At 45.1% G+C, this 17,500-nt stretch overlaps 1 protein-coding gene across 1 annotated transcript in view; it reads right to left on the reverse strand.

The window, feature by feature from the left end:
- The window catches only part of LOC143296070 (tolloid-like protein 1), a 105,887-nt gene that overhangs the window by 54,658 nt on the left and 33,729 nt on the right, over positions 1-17,500 (reverse strand). The window contains exon 2 of the mRNA XM_076607864.1: positions 8,554-8,830. Within this exon, the coding sequence (XP_076463979.1) occupies positions 8,554-8,830 (277 nt within the window). The remainder of the gene's footprint in view (positions 1-8,553; positions 8,831-17,500) is intronic.

Below are 17,500 nucleotides of genomic sequence, written 5' to 3' on the forward strand. Positions count from 1 at the left end.
ATAAATTAGCTGTTTCCTTTTTTATTTTTTTATTTTTTGTCTTTGTCTTTGTGTGTGTGTGTGTGTGTGTGAGTGAGTGAGTGTGTGTGTGTGTGTGTGTGTGTGTGTGTGTGTGTGTGTGTGTGTGTTTGTGTGCGTGCGTGCGTGCATCTAAATACAACAAATATATCTGGTTACCTACTTGCAGTTGACTTTTCTACAGCCTTCGACTCTGAAACGTTTATGCAATATGTATTTCAAGTATTCAGTCTGGGTAGCGATCTTCAGAAACTGGTTTATGTTTCAAGTGATACCCATAGTTCCATTAGCACGGTGGATTGATATCTGAACATTTATTGTGGTATTAGACAAGGTTGCCCTTTATCACACCTAGCTTTTGTTTTAACCATGGAATTTTTAGTCACTGGCATTAGAAATAACAGAATGAAAGGCATTAGACAACCAACTTCTGCCAAAAATATTACAAATGGTTGATGGCGCAACATTATTTACAAATGGCAAATAAGATATCATTAAATCCTTGGGAATATTTGGATGGTTTGAAATCTTCTCGGTATTTAAGTTGAATGTACAGAAAACAGAGGCCTTGAAAATAGAAAGAAAAGATGATGAAGAAAACATATCAACAATAAACAGGATAAAACAAATCTATTTGGAATCACATTACATGGAAAAACACAATGAAGAAAACTGGGTATATAAAATCGAGCACTTACAGTGAGCAGGAAAGGTATACCTATTTGAAAGCACATTACATAACACCCCAGTTAGAGACTAATACCAATGTGGCATATGGGACAACTCGCAGCACACGGAAATATATTTCATAACAATCTAATTGTAAAACAGAAAAAAGAATAAAGGGCTTAGAACAGATAATGAATTTTGGAAAGATGTCATAAAAACTTACATAGACTATAACACAAGACAAGCCAACGTTACACAAATTTACTTCCCAAACCAGCTGTTAAATAAATCGTCACTACCACGCGAAAACAATCCGCTCTTTTTTCTCTCCAAAAGTGGCAAGGGAGAGGGACTGTTAATTTCAATTTAGATAAATCAGCCTGGGTGAGACCTGAAGAAATCATAATGTAAATCAGATTAAGAGTCCTACATTGGATATTTCTTCATCATATGTACCTAAAAAATATAATTCTAAAAAAATGAAAATTAAAGAAAACAACAAGTGCACTTATTGTTGTGCCAGAGTACATTGCATTGAACTTTTTTTTCTATGAATGTCCAGCAGTACATAATCATTAGATCTTAATTGAATAGACAATACATAACAAAGTGAATGTCAAGTCGTTTTTTCTTCTTCTTCTATGATGAATGAAAAATTGATACATGTGTGATCGTGCTAGCAAATGAACAGTAAGTGCGTGTGTGTATTTCATCATCATCATCATCATCAGCTGCCCCATGGCGGTTGCCGTTGGGGCGCTACAGATGACCTGTCAGCCAGTCCTCTCCATCCATCCCTGTCTTTCGCACATTTGACCGCCTCGCTCAGCTTCAGTCCTGTCCATTCTGTGATGTTGTCTTCCCATCTCTTCTTCTGTCTTCCTCTCTTCCTTCCTCCTCTGACTGTTCCCTGGAGCACTGTCTTGGCAAGCCCCTCTCCTCTTGTTACGTGGCCGAACCATTTTAATTTGCGCCTCTTGATGGTGGTGAGAAGGTCTTCATAGGGACCAACGGCTTGCCTTATTCTGTTTTTGACTTCCTCATTGGTTATGTGGTCTTTATAAGAGATGCCAAGCAGTCTTCTGAAGCATCTCATTTCTGAGGCCTGAATCCTCTTCTCCAATTCTGCTGTAAGGGTCCATGTTTCACAAGCATACAGGAGAACTGAGTAGATAAGAGAACGCATGAGTGTATTTGTGTGTGTTTAAATGTGTGGGCGTGTGTCTTTGTTTGCTTGCTTTATAACTCTGTGTGTGTGTGTGTGTGTGTGTGTGTCTGTGTGTGTGTGTGTGTGTGTGAGAGAGAGAGAGAGAGAGAGAGAGAGAGAGTACGTACGTACGTGATAATGTACCAATTGTTCTTTTCATCGCTTTGTTACCTTTAATAGACTATTCCAGTTACTATTCTTATTCGTCGTTCTTATTATTTTATTTTATTTCATTTTATTTCTTTATCTGTATGTTTTGTGTCGTTCTTTATTTTTTTATGTTTTGTGTCGTTAAATGGGCAGAATTGTAAAAAGGCCTTTGCTGTGCCTAATTCTTTACCCATTAAAGATTCAATCAATCAATCACTCTTCGCTCTAGCGCTACGACTCCCCCGTTCACTAATATGCACGAGTGGACTCTCACATATATGAACGTTTTTACCTCCATCATGGAGGCAGTCACAGTCCGTTTTAGTTTTATCTTACTTTATTTCTAGTTTAATGACAAGATTTACCCTGATTATAGTGGGCTAGTCCATTTGATGAACGGGGGATGAAGATTTTGATTGTGTTGTTCAAACTGTGTGCCTACCGTCAGTCAGGAAGGACCTCTCTCTCTCTCCACACACACACACACACACACAAATATATATATATATATATATATATATATATATATATATATATATATATATATATATATATATATATAAACAGAGACAGACAGACAGAGATCTAAAATGAAATATATCGATCCAAATCATATTTTGCTCTCCATCTACAACGGATGTTTGTCGAACTGAACCGAACGTTGTGTTGTGCTGGCCAACAGCGTTAGGCTAGTTCCAGAACAATGTTATGACCAAACAAATTACGTCACTGTCGAGCGTGACGTATACACTGACGTTGTGGGTGGGTAACTGGATGAGCCACAGAACGAGAGAAGAAGAGAGAGAGAGAGAGAGAAAAAAAATGCAGCGTCGTCACTGTTTACATGTTGGGAGTGGTGTGCTTTTGATCGCCGTCTGGTACTTCTGGTTCCTTGGCCCGAGAAATAATCCTCCAATCCCTTTAAAACTCCAGGCTAATGGAAAGATATTGCAGATGTCTAAAATATGGGATCAACGCACAGCCTTCTCGCCTTCAAAGCACGGAATAAATCGCAGAGAACTGAACGAGGGACTCAATGAACTCGAATCGCAGGAGACCAACATTCGAAGGGTCAGACCACCAACTCCCATGAAAGGTGGACAAGATTCACTCGAACTTGCAGAAGCTGCCAAACGGAACAAGGAAACATATGAAGATTTTTGGCCGAAAATTCTCCGCCTAAGGAAAGAAAGCCGAAACGTTCGTTCTGTTGTGTTGAAAGACGCTGTGAAAGGGAATCCCCCCTTTCGAATAGGTAACAGGACACGGAACCAACACTTGGAGGAAGTTAGACTTGAACGCATAAGAAATGTAACCTTCCAGCTCTATTACTTGCAGGATAAAATAGAAAGAAATGACGTAGACAATGACTTGAATTCAAAGTTGAAGGTAACCAGTATTCTGGAATTAAATGAAGAAAATCAAACCAACAAACACGCGTACTTTCTTCGAACGTTTAAGTACAGGTCTAAAAAAAAACACACATACAAGGAAAAAATCATTGGTAGCACTAATCCGATGGCTGAGGCCGAGACAAATGAAACAGTTTCAGTTCTCAAAGGGAACGTTTGGGATCGATATCATGAAAGACACGGAGACAGTGATCGTACGAACGACAACACTAATCAGACAGTCGAACACTTGACAAACGAATCAGCTATACCTCTCAAAGGAACAGTCGAGGATACAAACACTCCATGTAGCAATACAACAAACTGCATTGACAACGGTCGAGACAAAGGAGAATACGAATCAACTTTAGCTCTCCAGCGAGCAGTCAAGGCTACGATTACAAACAAGCCATGTGATATTGCTACAAACTGCACAGACAGTGAACCACAAGGCGAAGCCGACGACGCTGACAACAGGGTCCATGCTGTGAAGAAAAGACAAGCGGGAGACACGGAGAAGCCCATCCCTCAGTCGTTCCCCGAGGAAGTCCGCCTGGCAGTGGTGAACCAGTTGGTGGTGAATGGCCACTTCAGCCACAGCCGGCCCCTGGGCAGCAAGGTGGACCTGTCCTGTCAGAACGAAGCCATGGTGAAGTTCCGGAAGGAGAACCCAACGGTCCTTACCCAGTGGCTGCTGAACGGAGAACTCCTGGACATCAAAACCAGCCGTGTCAGCACAAGGGGCAACGACTTGCTTGTCATCCACGATCTGATGACCCGGGACAGCGGGGTGTACGAGTGCCGCGTGGAGGACGGCAAGAACAAGACGCTGACAATGGCCGTCTTCGCTCTGACCGTCACATCCAGCGCGCCCACCTTGTTCTCCAGAGAGACGGAGCCCATCGTGCTGGACTCCCACAGCAACCACCTGGCGCGGGTTCTGCGAGTCGTCGACCTGACGCGGGCCACTGATCCGTTGTTCGGCTGCAGGCCGCCCTGCCGCGCAACCAACCTGAGCCAGCACACCACTCGCCAGTGGCACTTCAACACCAACAAGTCAGCGCTCTTTCCCGAAGACATCCCGGCCCACCTCTCCACCCAGGACAGGATCGACGCCTCCACGCCGGACATGGCCGGGGTGTGGTGGTGCCAGGTGTACCACTCGCCCAGCGGCATGCGCTGGAACACGAGCTGGAATCGCGTGCACATCGGACACCCTCCCCCTCTCATTGAGAAGTTCTGGCGTGCCCTTCTTCGCCGGCCTTGGCTGACGTCCACGCTGGGCGTCTTGTTCCTGGCGACGTGCATCGGGCTGTCGGTGCTGCTGGCACGCTGCACACAGAAGCAGGTTGAGAACCTGGAGGTCACCTGGCAGATGACCAAGGCACACCTCAAGCGCCGAGAGTCGGAACTCAGTCCCGCCGGCAGCGTCTTGTACGTATATTCTTCCTTGCACACGGGGGACGTGGGAGGAAAGGATTTACCCAGTTCCATCTCTCCCGCGGGCAGCCTGCCCAGTTCCCCGGAGTCCATCCGACCTGCTGGCAAAAGCCAGGGCTCCCGGAGCACTCTCGGATCTAATGCTAACGCGGAAACAGTGGTGAAGCTTCCCCAGACCTGCGTTTGAGTTTGACGGGAAGCTGTACCAACCAATCACCCCGTCTCTCCATCACCATGGTTACCGATCTTTTCTTTTGTTACATAGAAACGGCGTCGGCAGGATCTCGTTAAAGTTCGTGTTATTACAGGTTACACAATACTTTATTATCTCAGCAAGAGAAATTCATTTGTGGTGTAAAACACATAAACAATACACGAAAATCACAGTCATTCAACATGTATGCATAAAAGACATAAAATGTTTAGATGGCAACCCATGCGTATAATAAATAATCACAGTATATAACAACAACACAACAGAAACCTTTAAAAGGAAACTTAGTAAATCATGCATATATCATCACAGCCATACATGTGCAACACAGGATCAATTAAAGGATATGAATAAAACTGGCATGAAATTGCATACAAAAAGACATAAGACACAAAAAGATTATATTAACAACGCAATTCAACAATACTTTAAGATATATTCCACAAACACTTTGGCCTACTTTTTTTTTTCTTTTTTTTTTTTATCACAGACCTGATCATCAATTATTCCTGTTTAACAGCTGAATTGTGGTTGGTATAAAGCTGCATTTGGTTCTGTTTGTTTTAAATTTGGGGACACAGAACCGTTTGCCTTAAGGTAAGAGTTGGTAATAATTTGCCAGCGTATGAGTGCTGTCATTTGGCTTTCTGTCATACTCTGACATTGTACAAGGAGGGGGTGAGGCTGGGGGGCGGGGGTGAGGGGTGGGGAGAAGAGGACAATAATGATGATCATGATGATAATTATAAATCTGGAATGGTGAATTGGGATAGTGAGACGGTGGTGATGATGATGGTGGTGGTGGTGATCATACTCATAGTGACGATGACGATGATAGTGATGATGGTGGTGGTGGTGATCATACTCATAGTGACGATGATGGTGATGATGGTGGTGGTGGTGATCATACTCTTAGTGACGATGACGATGATAGTGATGATGGTGGTGGTGGTGATCATACTCATAGTGACGATGATAGTGATGGTGGTGGTGGTGGTGATCATACTCATAGTGACGATGGTGGTGGTGGTGGTGATGTTTATGATGGTGATGGTGGTGTCGATGATGACGAGAAAGAGGAGGAAGACGAGAATAATAATAATGATGGTGAGAAGGATGATGACAATAAAGCGGAGGAAGGGGGTCGGGGGGTTTTGGGGAAGAGGACAATAATGATGATCATTAGGATAATTAGAAGTCTGTTATTGGAGAGGGAGAAAAAAAATTAAAAGCATTGACCAGATCTTGGGCAGAGAAACTTGTGAAAAAAAGGAAGACAAAAGAAAAGAGGTTATTTTGCTTGTTCACAACGTTCACGAAAGATAACCCCCGAAAGGTCATATCCCCTTTCTTAATCCAACTATGATCTACCTATTGTGGCTTGTTCTCATCACGTTTGCTCTTTTTCTTCTTCTTCTTCTTTTTTTCACACGGTCATGTTGAAGACCCTGAAGAAGTCGGAACGTGTGTTTATTTTTGTTTCGGACAGACAGCACAAAAGGAACATCTTTGCACATCCAACAAGTCTGATGGTAATGGCATGTGTGTGGTGCCGTTCTCCTCAAACTGCTCTTATCTTAATTTGCAGACAGAAATAATAACGGATCCCCGCTCAACCGTTCGCTGAGTGACGTAAAGTGCCGATGCAATTGTATTTGTCGTCAGCGCTCTAAAGCATTCCATGGAAGGGATAGTTACATTCTCATCTGCTTCACAGAGCGACGAAATCTACTGATTCAAGAGAAGATCAGTGTAAAGTCAATTTTGGCGTTCTACACTCAGGCGGGAAAGTTCAGATCAATTCAGGCCCTGAAGAAAAATAAATAAGACAGAATAAACTAAAATAAGATACATATATAGAGAAACAAATATATAAATAAGTAATTAAATTAAGCAATTTCCCTTCGAGTGACGCGTTACTACCTGCAGAGGGTAGGCGATGCCAGCTAGGGAGTGATCATTTTCTTTGGGAAGTCTGGACTGAGGTTTTATTTATTTTTAAATTTGAAATTATTTCGCTCTGTTTCGTTGTGTTTATATCAACTTTGATAACAAAAACGACGTGCCGGTCAGTTCTACATTGCTTCCTCAGTAATCAGACATACGATTCGTACAGATCAACGTTTTTTCGAGGATAACGGCAACGTTCGAGGTTAACGGCAATTCATATCATGTGAGAGCACCGCGCACCGACCAATAATTCTCTCTCTCTCTCTCTCTCTCTCTCTCTCACACACACACACACAACCTCTTCTTTGTCTTCAGTTTCTCAAGTTTAGAGTTAGCATGCGTGTGAATGACTGGTTTGACAGGGCTTTGATTTTTCTCTCTGCACAAGATTCAGCGCTATTTAAATACTAAATATTATTATTATTATTATTGTTATTCACAGAGCGGAAAATCACCATTCTACTGCTTCCATCACTTCCATCGCTTCAAGGGTGTCAACCAAACACAAACAGGACTCCTTGTTCACCCTCCCTCTGTCTGTCTGTCTGTCTGTCTGTCTCTCTCTCTCTCTCTCTCTCTCGCTCGCTCGCTCTCTTTCTTCTTCATTTTCTGTCTACTTCTTTGCTGTGATGATTATTTTGTTTTGCTGTTGTTTTATGTTTTGTGAAAAGACGCTTGTGGCTAAACCTTTTACCGTTAAAAAAACATTCCATTTCAAACTCTCTCTCTCTCTCCTTCTCTCTGTCACTGTCTCTGTCTTTCTTTGTATCTCACTCCTCTGTGTGTGTGTCTCTCTCTCTCTGTCTGCCCCCCTACCCCCCCCCCCCCTCTCTCTCTCTCTCTCCCCTTTTCTTTCTGTGTATGCTATTTGTAATGAATGTAGATTAGCTAGGACAGATTGGAAGAATAGGCTATGCCTAAAACCTTAATCTTTGAATAAAAGACGTTTTGAGTTCTGAGATCTCCCCCCCCCTCTCTCTCTCTCTCTCTCTCTCTCTCTCATTCTCCCTCTCCCTTCCTCTATCTCTCTCTGAAATGATGCCAAATATTCGTATCCGTTTTCCCCCTCCAAATTCCTGTCTACTTGCCAGTCTAGCTATTTGTCTAATATATTTTGTGAATCGGGTGGCCGTGTGCGTCTGTGTGTGTGTGTGTGTGTGTGTGTTTGCGTGCGTGTATGTGTGTGTATATGTGTGTGTTTGTGCCTGTGTCAGTATATATATGTGTGTGTGTTCAAATGTCTGAGTGAAAGAAAGAAAGAAAGAAAGAACACAACAAGAAGAAGAACAGGAATATTGAGACAAAATGCACGATCATCCACAAACGTCACAATACTACAACACTTAACACACACACGCACACACACACATACACGTTCCCCCACTCCCCATACAAACACACATACACACACACGCCCCCACATACACACTACACACACACCACACTCCACACACACACTAACTCAACCCACACCCACACCCCCTCCCCTAAAAAAAAAACCACCAAAAACTCACTTCCCAGTGCACTTGGTCTTCAGCTCTCGCTTCTTCTCCTGCAGGATCTTGCGCAGCATGTGTTTGTCCTTCAACGTTTGGCGGCGGTACATGGCCCCGCGGCGCTGGTCCCCCTTCAGCGGGGGGCGTGGCGGCGGCATGAAGAGGCCCCGCGTGTGGATGCCGGGGTCCTCCACCTGCAGCTCGAAGTTGTCCGAGGCGTTCCGGGCCATCCGCAGGAGGCCCTTCACCACCTTGTAGTCCTCGTCGCTCAGGGCAATGTCTCCGTAGAAGCCGGCTGTGGGGAAGGATGTGAATGGTGAGTAAGGGATAGATAGTGAGCGCGATGTGGATTGTGGTGGTGGTGGTGATCAGGTTGGTGGTGATGATGGTGGTGGTGGTGATGGTGGTGGTGGTGATGATGATGGTGGTGATGATGATGATGGTGGTGATGATGATGGTGGTGAGAGATGATAGTGGTGGTGATGATGATGGTGGTGATGATGATGATGGTGGTGATGATGGTGGTGATGAATGTGGTGATGATGATGGTGGTGATGATGATGTGATGGTGATGATGATGGTGATGATATGGTGGTGATGATAAATGGTGGTGATGATGATGGTGGTGAGGGTGATGATGGATGATGATGATGGTGATGATGATGGTGATGATGATGATGGTGAATGATGGTGGGATGATGATGTGGTGATGATGATGATGGTGATGATGATGGTGTGATGATGAGTGGTGGAATGATGAGGTTGGTGATGATGAGGTGATGATGGTGGTGATGATGATGATGGGTGGTGGTGATATGATGAGTGGTGGTGATGATGGTGAATGATGAGTTGGTGGTGAATGATGATGATGGTGGGTGGATGATGATGATGATGGTGTGTTGATGGTATGATGATGGTGGTGGAAATGATCAGGTTGGTGGTGATGATGATGGTGGTGATGATGATGGTGGTGATGATCAGGTTGGTGGTGATGATGTTGGTGGTGATGATGATGGTGGTGATGATGGTGGTGGTGATGATGATGGTTGTGGTGATGATGGTGGTGGTGATGGTGATGGTGGTGGTGGTGGTGATGATGGTGGTAATGATCAGGTTGGTGGTGGTGGTGGTGGTGGTGGTGGTGATGATGATGACGGTGGTGGTGGTGGTGGTGTTGATGGTGGTGGTGATGGTGATGGTGATGGTGGTGGTGATGATAATGATGGTGGTGGTGATGACGTTGGTTGGGATGATCATAGTGACGATGATGATGATAATGATGGTGATGGTGGTATTGATGATGATGATGATGATGATGATAAAGAGGAGGAGAAACAGGATAATGATAATGATGGTGAGAATGTGATGATGATCATGATGATAATTATAAATCTGGAATGATGAATGGTGAATTGGTATAGTGAGACGGTGGTGATGGTGATGGTGATGATGAGGTTAATGGTACTGATAATGGTGACGATGATGGTGATGATGACGGTGGTGGCGATGATGATGATGATAACGGTGATGATGATGAGGAGGAGGAGGAGGAGGATGAAAAAGAGGAAGAGAAGGAGGAAGAGGAGAACAGTAATAATGATGATGGTGAGGATGACGATGACAATAAAGAGGAGGAGGATGAAGAGGACAATAATGATGATGATGATGGTGGTGGTGGTGTTAGTGGAGGTCGTTTTGGTGGTGATGATAATGATGATGATGATGAGGTGGAGGAGGAGGAGAATAACGAACATAATGATCAGGATGATGGTGAGGATGATGATGACAATAAGGAGGAGGGGCAAGAGGACACAAATGATGATGACGATGATGATAAAAATAGAGCCACTTACATATGTACACACACGCGCGCGTGTGCGCACGCACACACACACACACACACACACACACACACACACACACACACACACACACACACTAAACGCACAAACACACGTTCACACACACATTCACACACTCACAAACACACTCACACCACACACACGCGCGCACGCGCACACACACACACACACACACACACACCACACACTCACACACACACATGCTTCAGAAGTTCTTAATGAGTTAATGGCGGGGCGGGGGGGGGGGGGGGGGGGGCAGATACCTGATCAACACATTGAGCCAGAGCGCTGGTCAGGCCTTGACAGCTTTTGAAAAATGCTGCATCATCATAACGGCGTGAGCCAACAGTGGGTTAATGAAACTGGAAGTCTTGGAAAACAATGAGGTGGCAACAAAACCAGTTCAACACAACTACACGTAGAACGAAAGGAGAGACACGGACAGACTGGAGTATGGACAACTCGACAGAAAACTGTCAATGACAGAATAGAACAAGGCCTTCAAGACTCACTTGTGATAAATTAAGTCCCATAGCATTAATTACAGAGTAATTTCCCTTTTTTACTATCTGCACCAAAACGTTTGCAAAATAAAATAAAAAATTCCATGCTTAGCAAAAGTAGTTCCTGTTTGAACAAAAAATGATAACAATGACTCCTCTTGTTGTTGTGTCAGAAGAAGAGGTCAAAGTGCCAAGTTTAGAGAATATAAAAAATATAAATATAACAGTAAATGCAGTTTGCATATAATTAGGCTTCTTTTTTTTCTTCTTTTTTTTCTTTTTTTTTTTGTGCCCATCCCAGAGGTGCAATATTGTTTTAAACAAGATGACTGGAAAGAACTGAATTTTTTCCTATTTTTATGCCTAATTTGGTGTCAACTGACAAAGTATTTGCAGAGAAAATGTCAATGTTAAAGTTTACCACGGACACACGGACACACACACACACACACACACACACACACACACACACACACAGATAACCGAACACCGGGTTAAAACATAGACTCACTTTATTTACTCAAGTGAGTCAAAAATGAGAAAAACAAGAATGGGAAATGGGAAGAAAATCAGTTTGGGGGTGAAAGACCAGAATGAGACTGTGAGGTGGGGAGGGGGGGAGGGGGGGAGACAGAACACAATGACCATCCCACGATGTCCCCAGTCCTGTGTGTCACTAATCCTGATCGGAAAAGAGTTTCCCTACGTTCCCCCTTTTCAGAGGAGGAAATAATGAAGAAGATGGATATAAATCATAAAGAAGAGCAAGCTGACACGGACTCTTCAGGATTAATCGTGTGACGGAAAAAGGGCCATGTGACGCCACTGGAAGCCAGTCATCTGAGGCCAAATGGCACAGCAATACTGCAAAAGGTTAGCTTCAACCCCCCTCCCTTGCCCCCCATGCGTGCGTGCGTGCGCGTCCTCGTGTGTGCTTGTGTCTGGGAGAGAGAGAGAGAAAGAGAGAGAGACAGACAGACAGACAGAGAGAGAGGGGCGGGAATGGTGTGTAGCTGTCTAAAAATCACTTGTTGATTTAAGAGAGAGACAGACACACACACACACACACACACACACAGAGAAGTATTTAAAAGTACATAACTTGTGGTGTCGAAGTATTTAAGTGTTACTGTTTTTATGTATTTCCTGTACACTCAGTAAGTTTTAGTTTGAAATGAAGATGCCTTGGATTCGAATTCTGTTTCAGTTTCAGTTTCAATGAGTCAAAGCATGCGGACTGAACGCTACACTACATCAACAGTGATCCCCCCCCCCCCCCCCCCCGCAGCTGTCTGACCTTCGCTTTGAGACACAGTCACAGTGACGACATATTTAAAACCTCGACACAGGAAGAAAACAGCCGGCAATTGTGGTGGTTATGAGCACTACTCCTACCCCCGCCCCCCAACCCCCCGCCCCTCCACTGCCCTCCCCCGTTCCGGAGTCCTCCCACCCCCATCCTCCTGCCCCCGCCCCCCACCTCCCCACCCCCTCCTCCTACCCCCCTGTCAGCAGACCTGTGTCTCTAGCGGAAATCCCTGTCTGCATGTTTACAGTGACGATACACACGTTTTTTGCCTGACATGCCGTGCCTGACCCTGTGGGAACCAGTGCAGTGCAGTCTTCATTCACGAGCAGAAGAAATGGTTTATATTCGTGCACACGTAGAGACACACATAAAAAAAAGAAAAAAAGAAAAAAAAGACGCACATGATTTGATGCATTGACTCGTCTCCGTGGAGCTGTGAATGAAAATGAAACCTTTATCATCTTCCGCCTCCACCCCTGCTCTCCCCTTCTCTCTCTCTCTGTCTCTCTCTCTGTCTCTGTCTCTCTCTCTGTCTCTCTCTCCACCCACCTCCCCGTCCCCCCATTGTCCTTCTGTTTCCAGTCTCGTCTCTGCCTGTGGCATGGTCTTCACCTCTCTCTTTCTCTCTCTGTCTGTCTATCTGTCTATCCAACTTTGCCTCTCTCTCTCTCTCTCTCTCTCTCTCTCTCTCTCTTTCTTTTTGTGTGTGAAGAATCTGCTTTTGTGCATGCATTTATCTTACATTTTTTTCCCGCAGAGGGCCGGATGTAAAAAAAAAAAGCAATTGTGCTTATTCCCTTACCCTCGTGAAATAAAATTTCGTTCGTTCGTTCTCTCTCTCTCTCTCTCTCTCTCTCTCTCTCTCTCTCTGTGTCCATCTATCTATCTATCCAACTTTGTTTCTCTCCCCTCCCCCCCACCCCACGCCCCTTTTTCTGCCTCGTGTTATTATAGGGGATTGGGGGTGGGGGGGGGGGGTAAATAGAGAAGAGGGGTGAAGGAAGCGGAAATAAAACGGCATCAAGATGGCTCCGGGAAATAGTTTCCCCTCAGGGGGTAAACTTTATACCTTCTTTTCTTCCTCATCATTCCTTTTTTTAAAGTTTGTTTTCAAGCACCCACCCACCTACACTCCTGCCCACTCCTATTTCCTGTTCAACGTTGTGTGTGTGTGTACGTGCGCGCGCGGGTGAGTGCGTGTGTGTGTGTATGTGCGTGTGTTTTGTTTATTTACCTAGCTATGGGTTTCTGGGGGCGGGGGCGTGGGTGGGAGGGGGGGGGGGGGGGCTGCGGGGGCTGCATGCTGGGTATGTTCTAGTTTCCACAACCCACCGAACGCTGACAAGGATGACAGGATTTTTAACGTGCGTATGCGATTTTTTTTTTCTGCGTGCGTATATACACGAAGAGGATTCAGACCCTAGCAGAACTGCACACATGTTAAGCTGGGAGATCGGAAAAATCTTAATCCACCCTTAACTGCACAAGGTGCGACGGGAATCAAACTCAGGAATCAATAGCCGCTGTCCTTTACAGTTAGAGGCAAAGGGCTTAGCTGTGCTTGCTTTTCGACTCCCCCCCACCGCCCCCCCCACCCCCGAAAAAAAAACAAACCTATTTAAAAAAAAAAAAAAAGAGGGTAAAGGGGGCATAAAATGTCAACTGTTGTCCACCAGCCAACGACTGCACTGGTTCCCACAGGGTCACGGCATGCCAGTCAAAACGAACGTACGCACGCACGTATCGTTGTTGTGAACTTGCAGAAGTCAGGAAGGAAGACAAGGATTATCGCCAGAGACAAGGTCTGCCAACAGAAGGGGGTGGGGTGGGGGGGGGAGGGGAATTTCTGGTGGAGGAGGGGGAGTCACGGGCAGGGGGAAGGGAGGGGATAGGATTGGATGAAGGTCGTTCTACAATCGCCACCATAATTGCAGGCTGTTTTCTCTTGGCGCCGAAGGTTTGAATTACGTCATCACTGAGACTGCGGCAAGGGGGCGGAGCCGACCTTTTTGTGGTATCGCTTTGCCCTTTGGCTTGACCTGTGTCATGTCCTCCTCCTCCTCCTCCTCTTCCCCCACCTCCTCCTCCTCCTTCTTCTTCTTTCTGCGTTCGTGGGCTGCAACTCCCGCGTTCACTCATATGAACGAGTGGACTTCAAAACGTACATGCATGGCCGTTATTTCCAGTGACCGTGGGAGATTGGGAAATACTCTACCCCTTATTTCCAGTGACCTGGGAGATTGGGAAATACTCTACCCCTTATTTCCAGTGACCTGGGAGATTGGGAAATACTCTACCCCTTATTTCCAGTGACATGGGAGAGTGGGAAATACACTACCCCTTATTTCCAGTGACCTGGGAGATTGGGAAATACTCTGCCCCTTATTTCCAGTGACCTGGGAGATTGGGAAATACTCTGCTCATTATTTCCAGTGACCTGGGAGATTGGGAAATACACTACCCCTTATTTCCAGTGACATGGGAGAGTGGGAAATACACTACCCCTTATTTCCAGTGACCTGGGAGATTGGGAAATACTCTGCCCCTTATTTCCAGTGACCTGGGAGATTGGGAAATACTCTGCTCATTATTTCCAGTGACCTGGGAGATTGGGAAATACTCTACCCCTTATTTCCAGTGACGTGAGAGATTGGGAAATACTCTACCCCTTATTTCCAGTGACCTGGGAGAGTGGGAAATACTCTACCCCTTATTTCCAGTGACCTGGGAGAGTGGGAAATACTCTACCCCTTATTTCCAGTGATGTGAGAGATTGGGAAATACTCTGCCCATTATTTCCAGTGACCTGGGAGAGTGGGAAATGCTCTACCCCTTATTTCCAGTCACATGAGAGATTGGGAAATACTCTGCCCATTATTTCCAGTGATGTGAGAGATTGGGAAATACTCTGCCCCTTATTTCCAGTGACATTGGAGATTGGGAAATACTGTACCCCTTATTTCCAGTGATGTGAGAGATTGGGAAATACTCTACCCCTTATTTCCAGTGACATTGGAGATTGGGAAATACTCTGCTCCTTATTTCCAGTGACCTGGGAGAGTGGGAAATACTCTGCCCCTTATTTCCAGTGACCTGGGAGAGTGGGAAATACTCTGCCCATTATTTCCAGTGACATGAGAGATTGGGAAATACTCTGCCCATTATTTCCAGTGACCTGGGAGACTGGGAAATACTCTGCCCCTTATTTCCAGTGACATGGGAGATTGGGAAATACTATGCCCATTATTTCCAGTGACCTGGGAGATTGGGAAATACTCTACCCCTTATTTCCAGTGACCTGGTAGACTGGGAAATTCTCTGCCCTTAGCCACCAGGCGCCGCATGACGGCTTGTCTGTTGCGTCCGTCAGAGAGAGAAAGTGAGAGTGAGCGCGCGCGTGTTTGTGTGTGTATAGGTATTATACTAAGATGATTTCGATGATTATCCCACACATAGAATCCACATCCTCACATCAAAGCAACTTCAATCTCAGACAACTCCAAACACATGTATAATGCTAAACTATTCACTGAAATTGTCCCTGAAAACAGAATATTCAGACAAAGAACTTAGTGTATTTGGAAGGATACTACCTTGAATAGATTTAGAAACATTGTATTAATCTAAAACTGACATGTAATATATATATATATATATATATATAAACAGAAAAACTAAACACGAACGAAAACAGAAGGAAAAAAAGGTAGGTTATTTTTTGGCCAATAAAGAAGGCGTGTGAAAGCAACAACAACCAAAAAAAGAAAAACAAACAAACAAACAAACAAAAAAAACACGTTCTGGTACTCCATGACCTGCATGCAAACTGAGGCCACACACACACACACACACACACACACACACACACAAAGAATTAAATAGATAAACGAATACAGAAATAAGTAAATAAATTTAAATAAATAAATAAACAACAAGGGAAGTGCGTGTCTGTTTGCATGCGCGAGATTATGTGTATGTGAGTTGGGTTTAGGGCGTGTGTGTTATGTGTTAGGGTGGGAGGTGGGGGGGGGGCAGGGGGGTTGGGGGGGTGCGGAGGAGGAGGGGGGGGGAGGAGGGGGGAGCTGTGCATGTGCATGCACCCAAGCATGTGTATGCCTGCGTGTGTTGTCCGTGTCTCTGTTCACGTGTGCACGGCTAGTCAATGACATTGACATTGACGCGTGTGTGCCAACACGTAAACACCCAGAATGAGAACACGTAATTATGGTTTCAGACACGTACTGGAACCGTCGTCTCTGCGGGCACCATTTCTATCAAAGCAAAAACGAAACGAAACCCACTTTCAAAAACCATAATTTGCTATCATCTCTTGCTGTGAGTGAGAAAGGTGGTGTAGGGGTGTGGTGGGGGTGGGGGGGGGTGACGGGGGGGGGGGGGGGGGGGAAGAAGGGGGAATGGAAGTGGGAGGCATAGATATCGGCAGAACATACAGTGAAAATAGATTAATGGACAGATTGATAGCTGGCTAGCTAGATAAACAGAGGATACATACATACATACATACACCAGTAAATGAATAGATAAATAAATAGGAAATGAATTTTTTTTTTTAATTAAAAAAAATAATACTAATATAATGAAAAACGGTGAAGACGCAAAAAAACCAACCCAACCCCATACATTACCCTCCGGGAAAAGTGTTCTTCACTGTCCCTCACCCTCATTTCCAATTCGTGTTCCACTCCTCCCCCACATCAGCCCTCTCCCCACCCCCAGCCTGTCCACCAAAATCATTATAGCGCAAGTTCAATCTTAGATTCCTACAGACTCCAGTTACGCTACCAGACCACCACCACCACCACCCCCACCCCCCCGCCCCGCCCTCCCGCCTCGCCCAGCTCCCCACCCCCACCACCCCTACCCCGTCCTTTCCTCGGCACAAAAAAAAGAAGAGGACAATGACGCTAAGAAAGCAATGATTAAGAAAGCAAAGATACTATCAATTTCGAAATCGAACACCAGCTGAGAAATACAAAACAAAACACGGGGATCGTTTGTTCTGATTTTATCTGTGATATATGTTTTCCGTGCACTTAGTGAACAGGTTCTCGCTGCGCATGATGTTATGATACGATTCAACACAGCGTGATTGCGGTGGACAAAACAAGTGCAGGTTAAACGTGTGAAAAAATGCAACCACGTGTGTAGAATTCAGTGTGTGTGTGTGTGTGTGTGTGTGTGTGCGTGTGCATGCGTGAGTGTGTATGTGTGTGCAGGCGAGTACGCACAAGCCAAGTCACACACCAGCTATCGTCGTGGCAGGACATGAC

Source organism: Babylonia areolata, chromosome 1 (genome assembly GCF_041734735.1).
Source record: "Babylonia areolata isolate BAREFJ2019XMU chromosome 1, ASM4173473v1, whole genome shotgun sequence".
In the NCBI taxonomy this organism is placed as follows: Eukaryota; Metazoa; Mollusca; class Gastropoda; order Neogastropoda; family Buccinidae; genus Babylonia; species Babylonia areolata.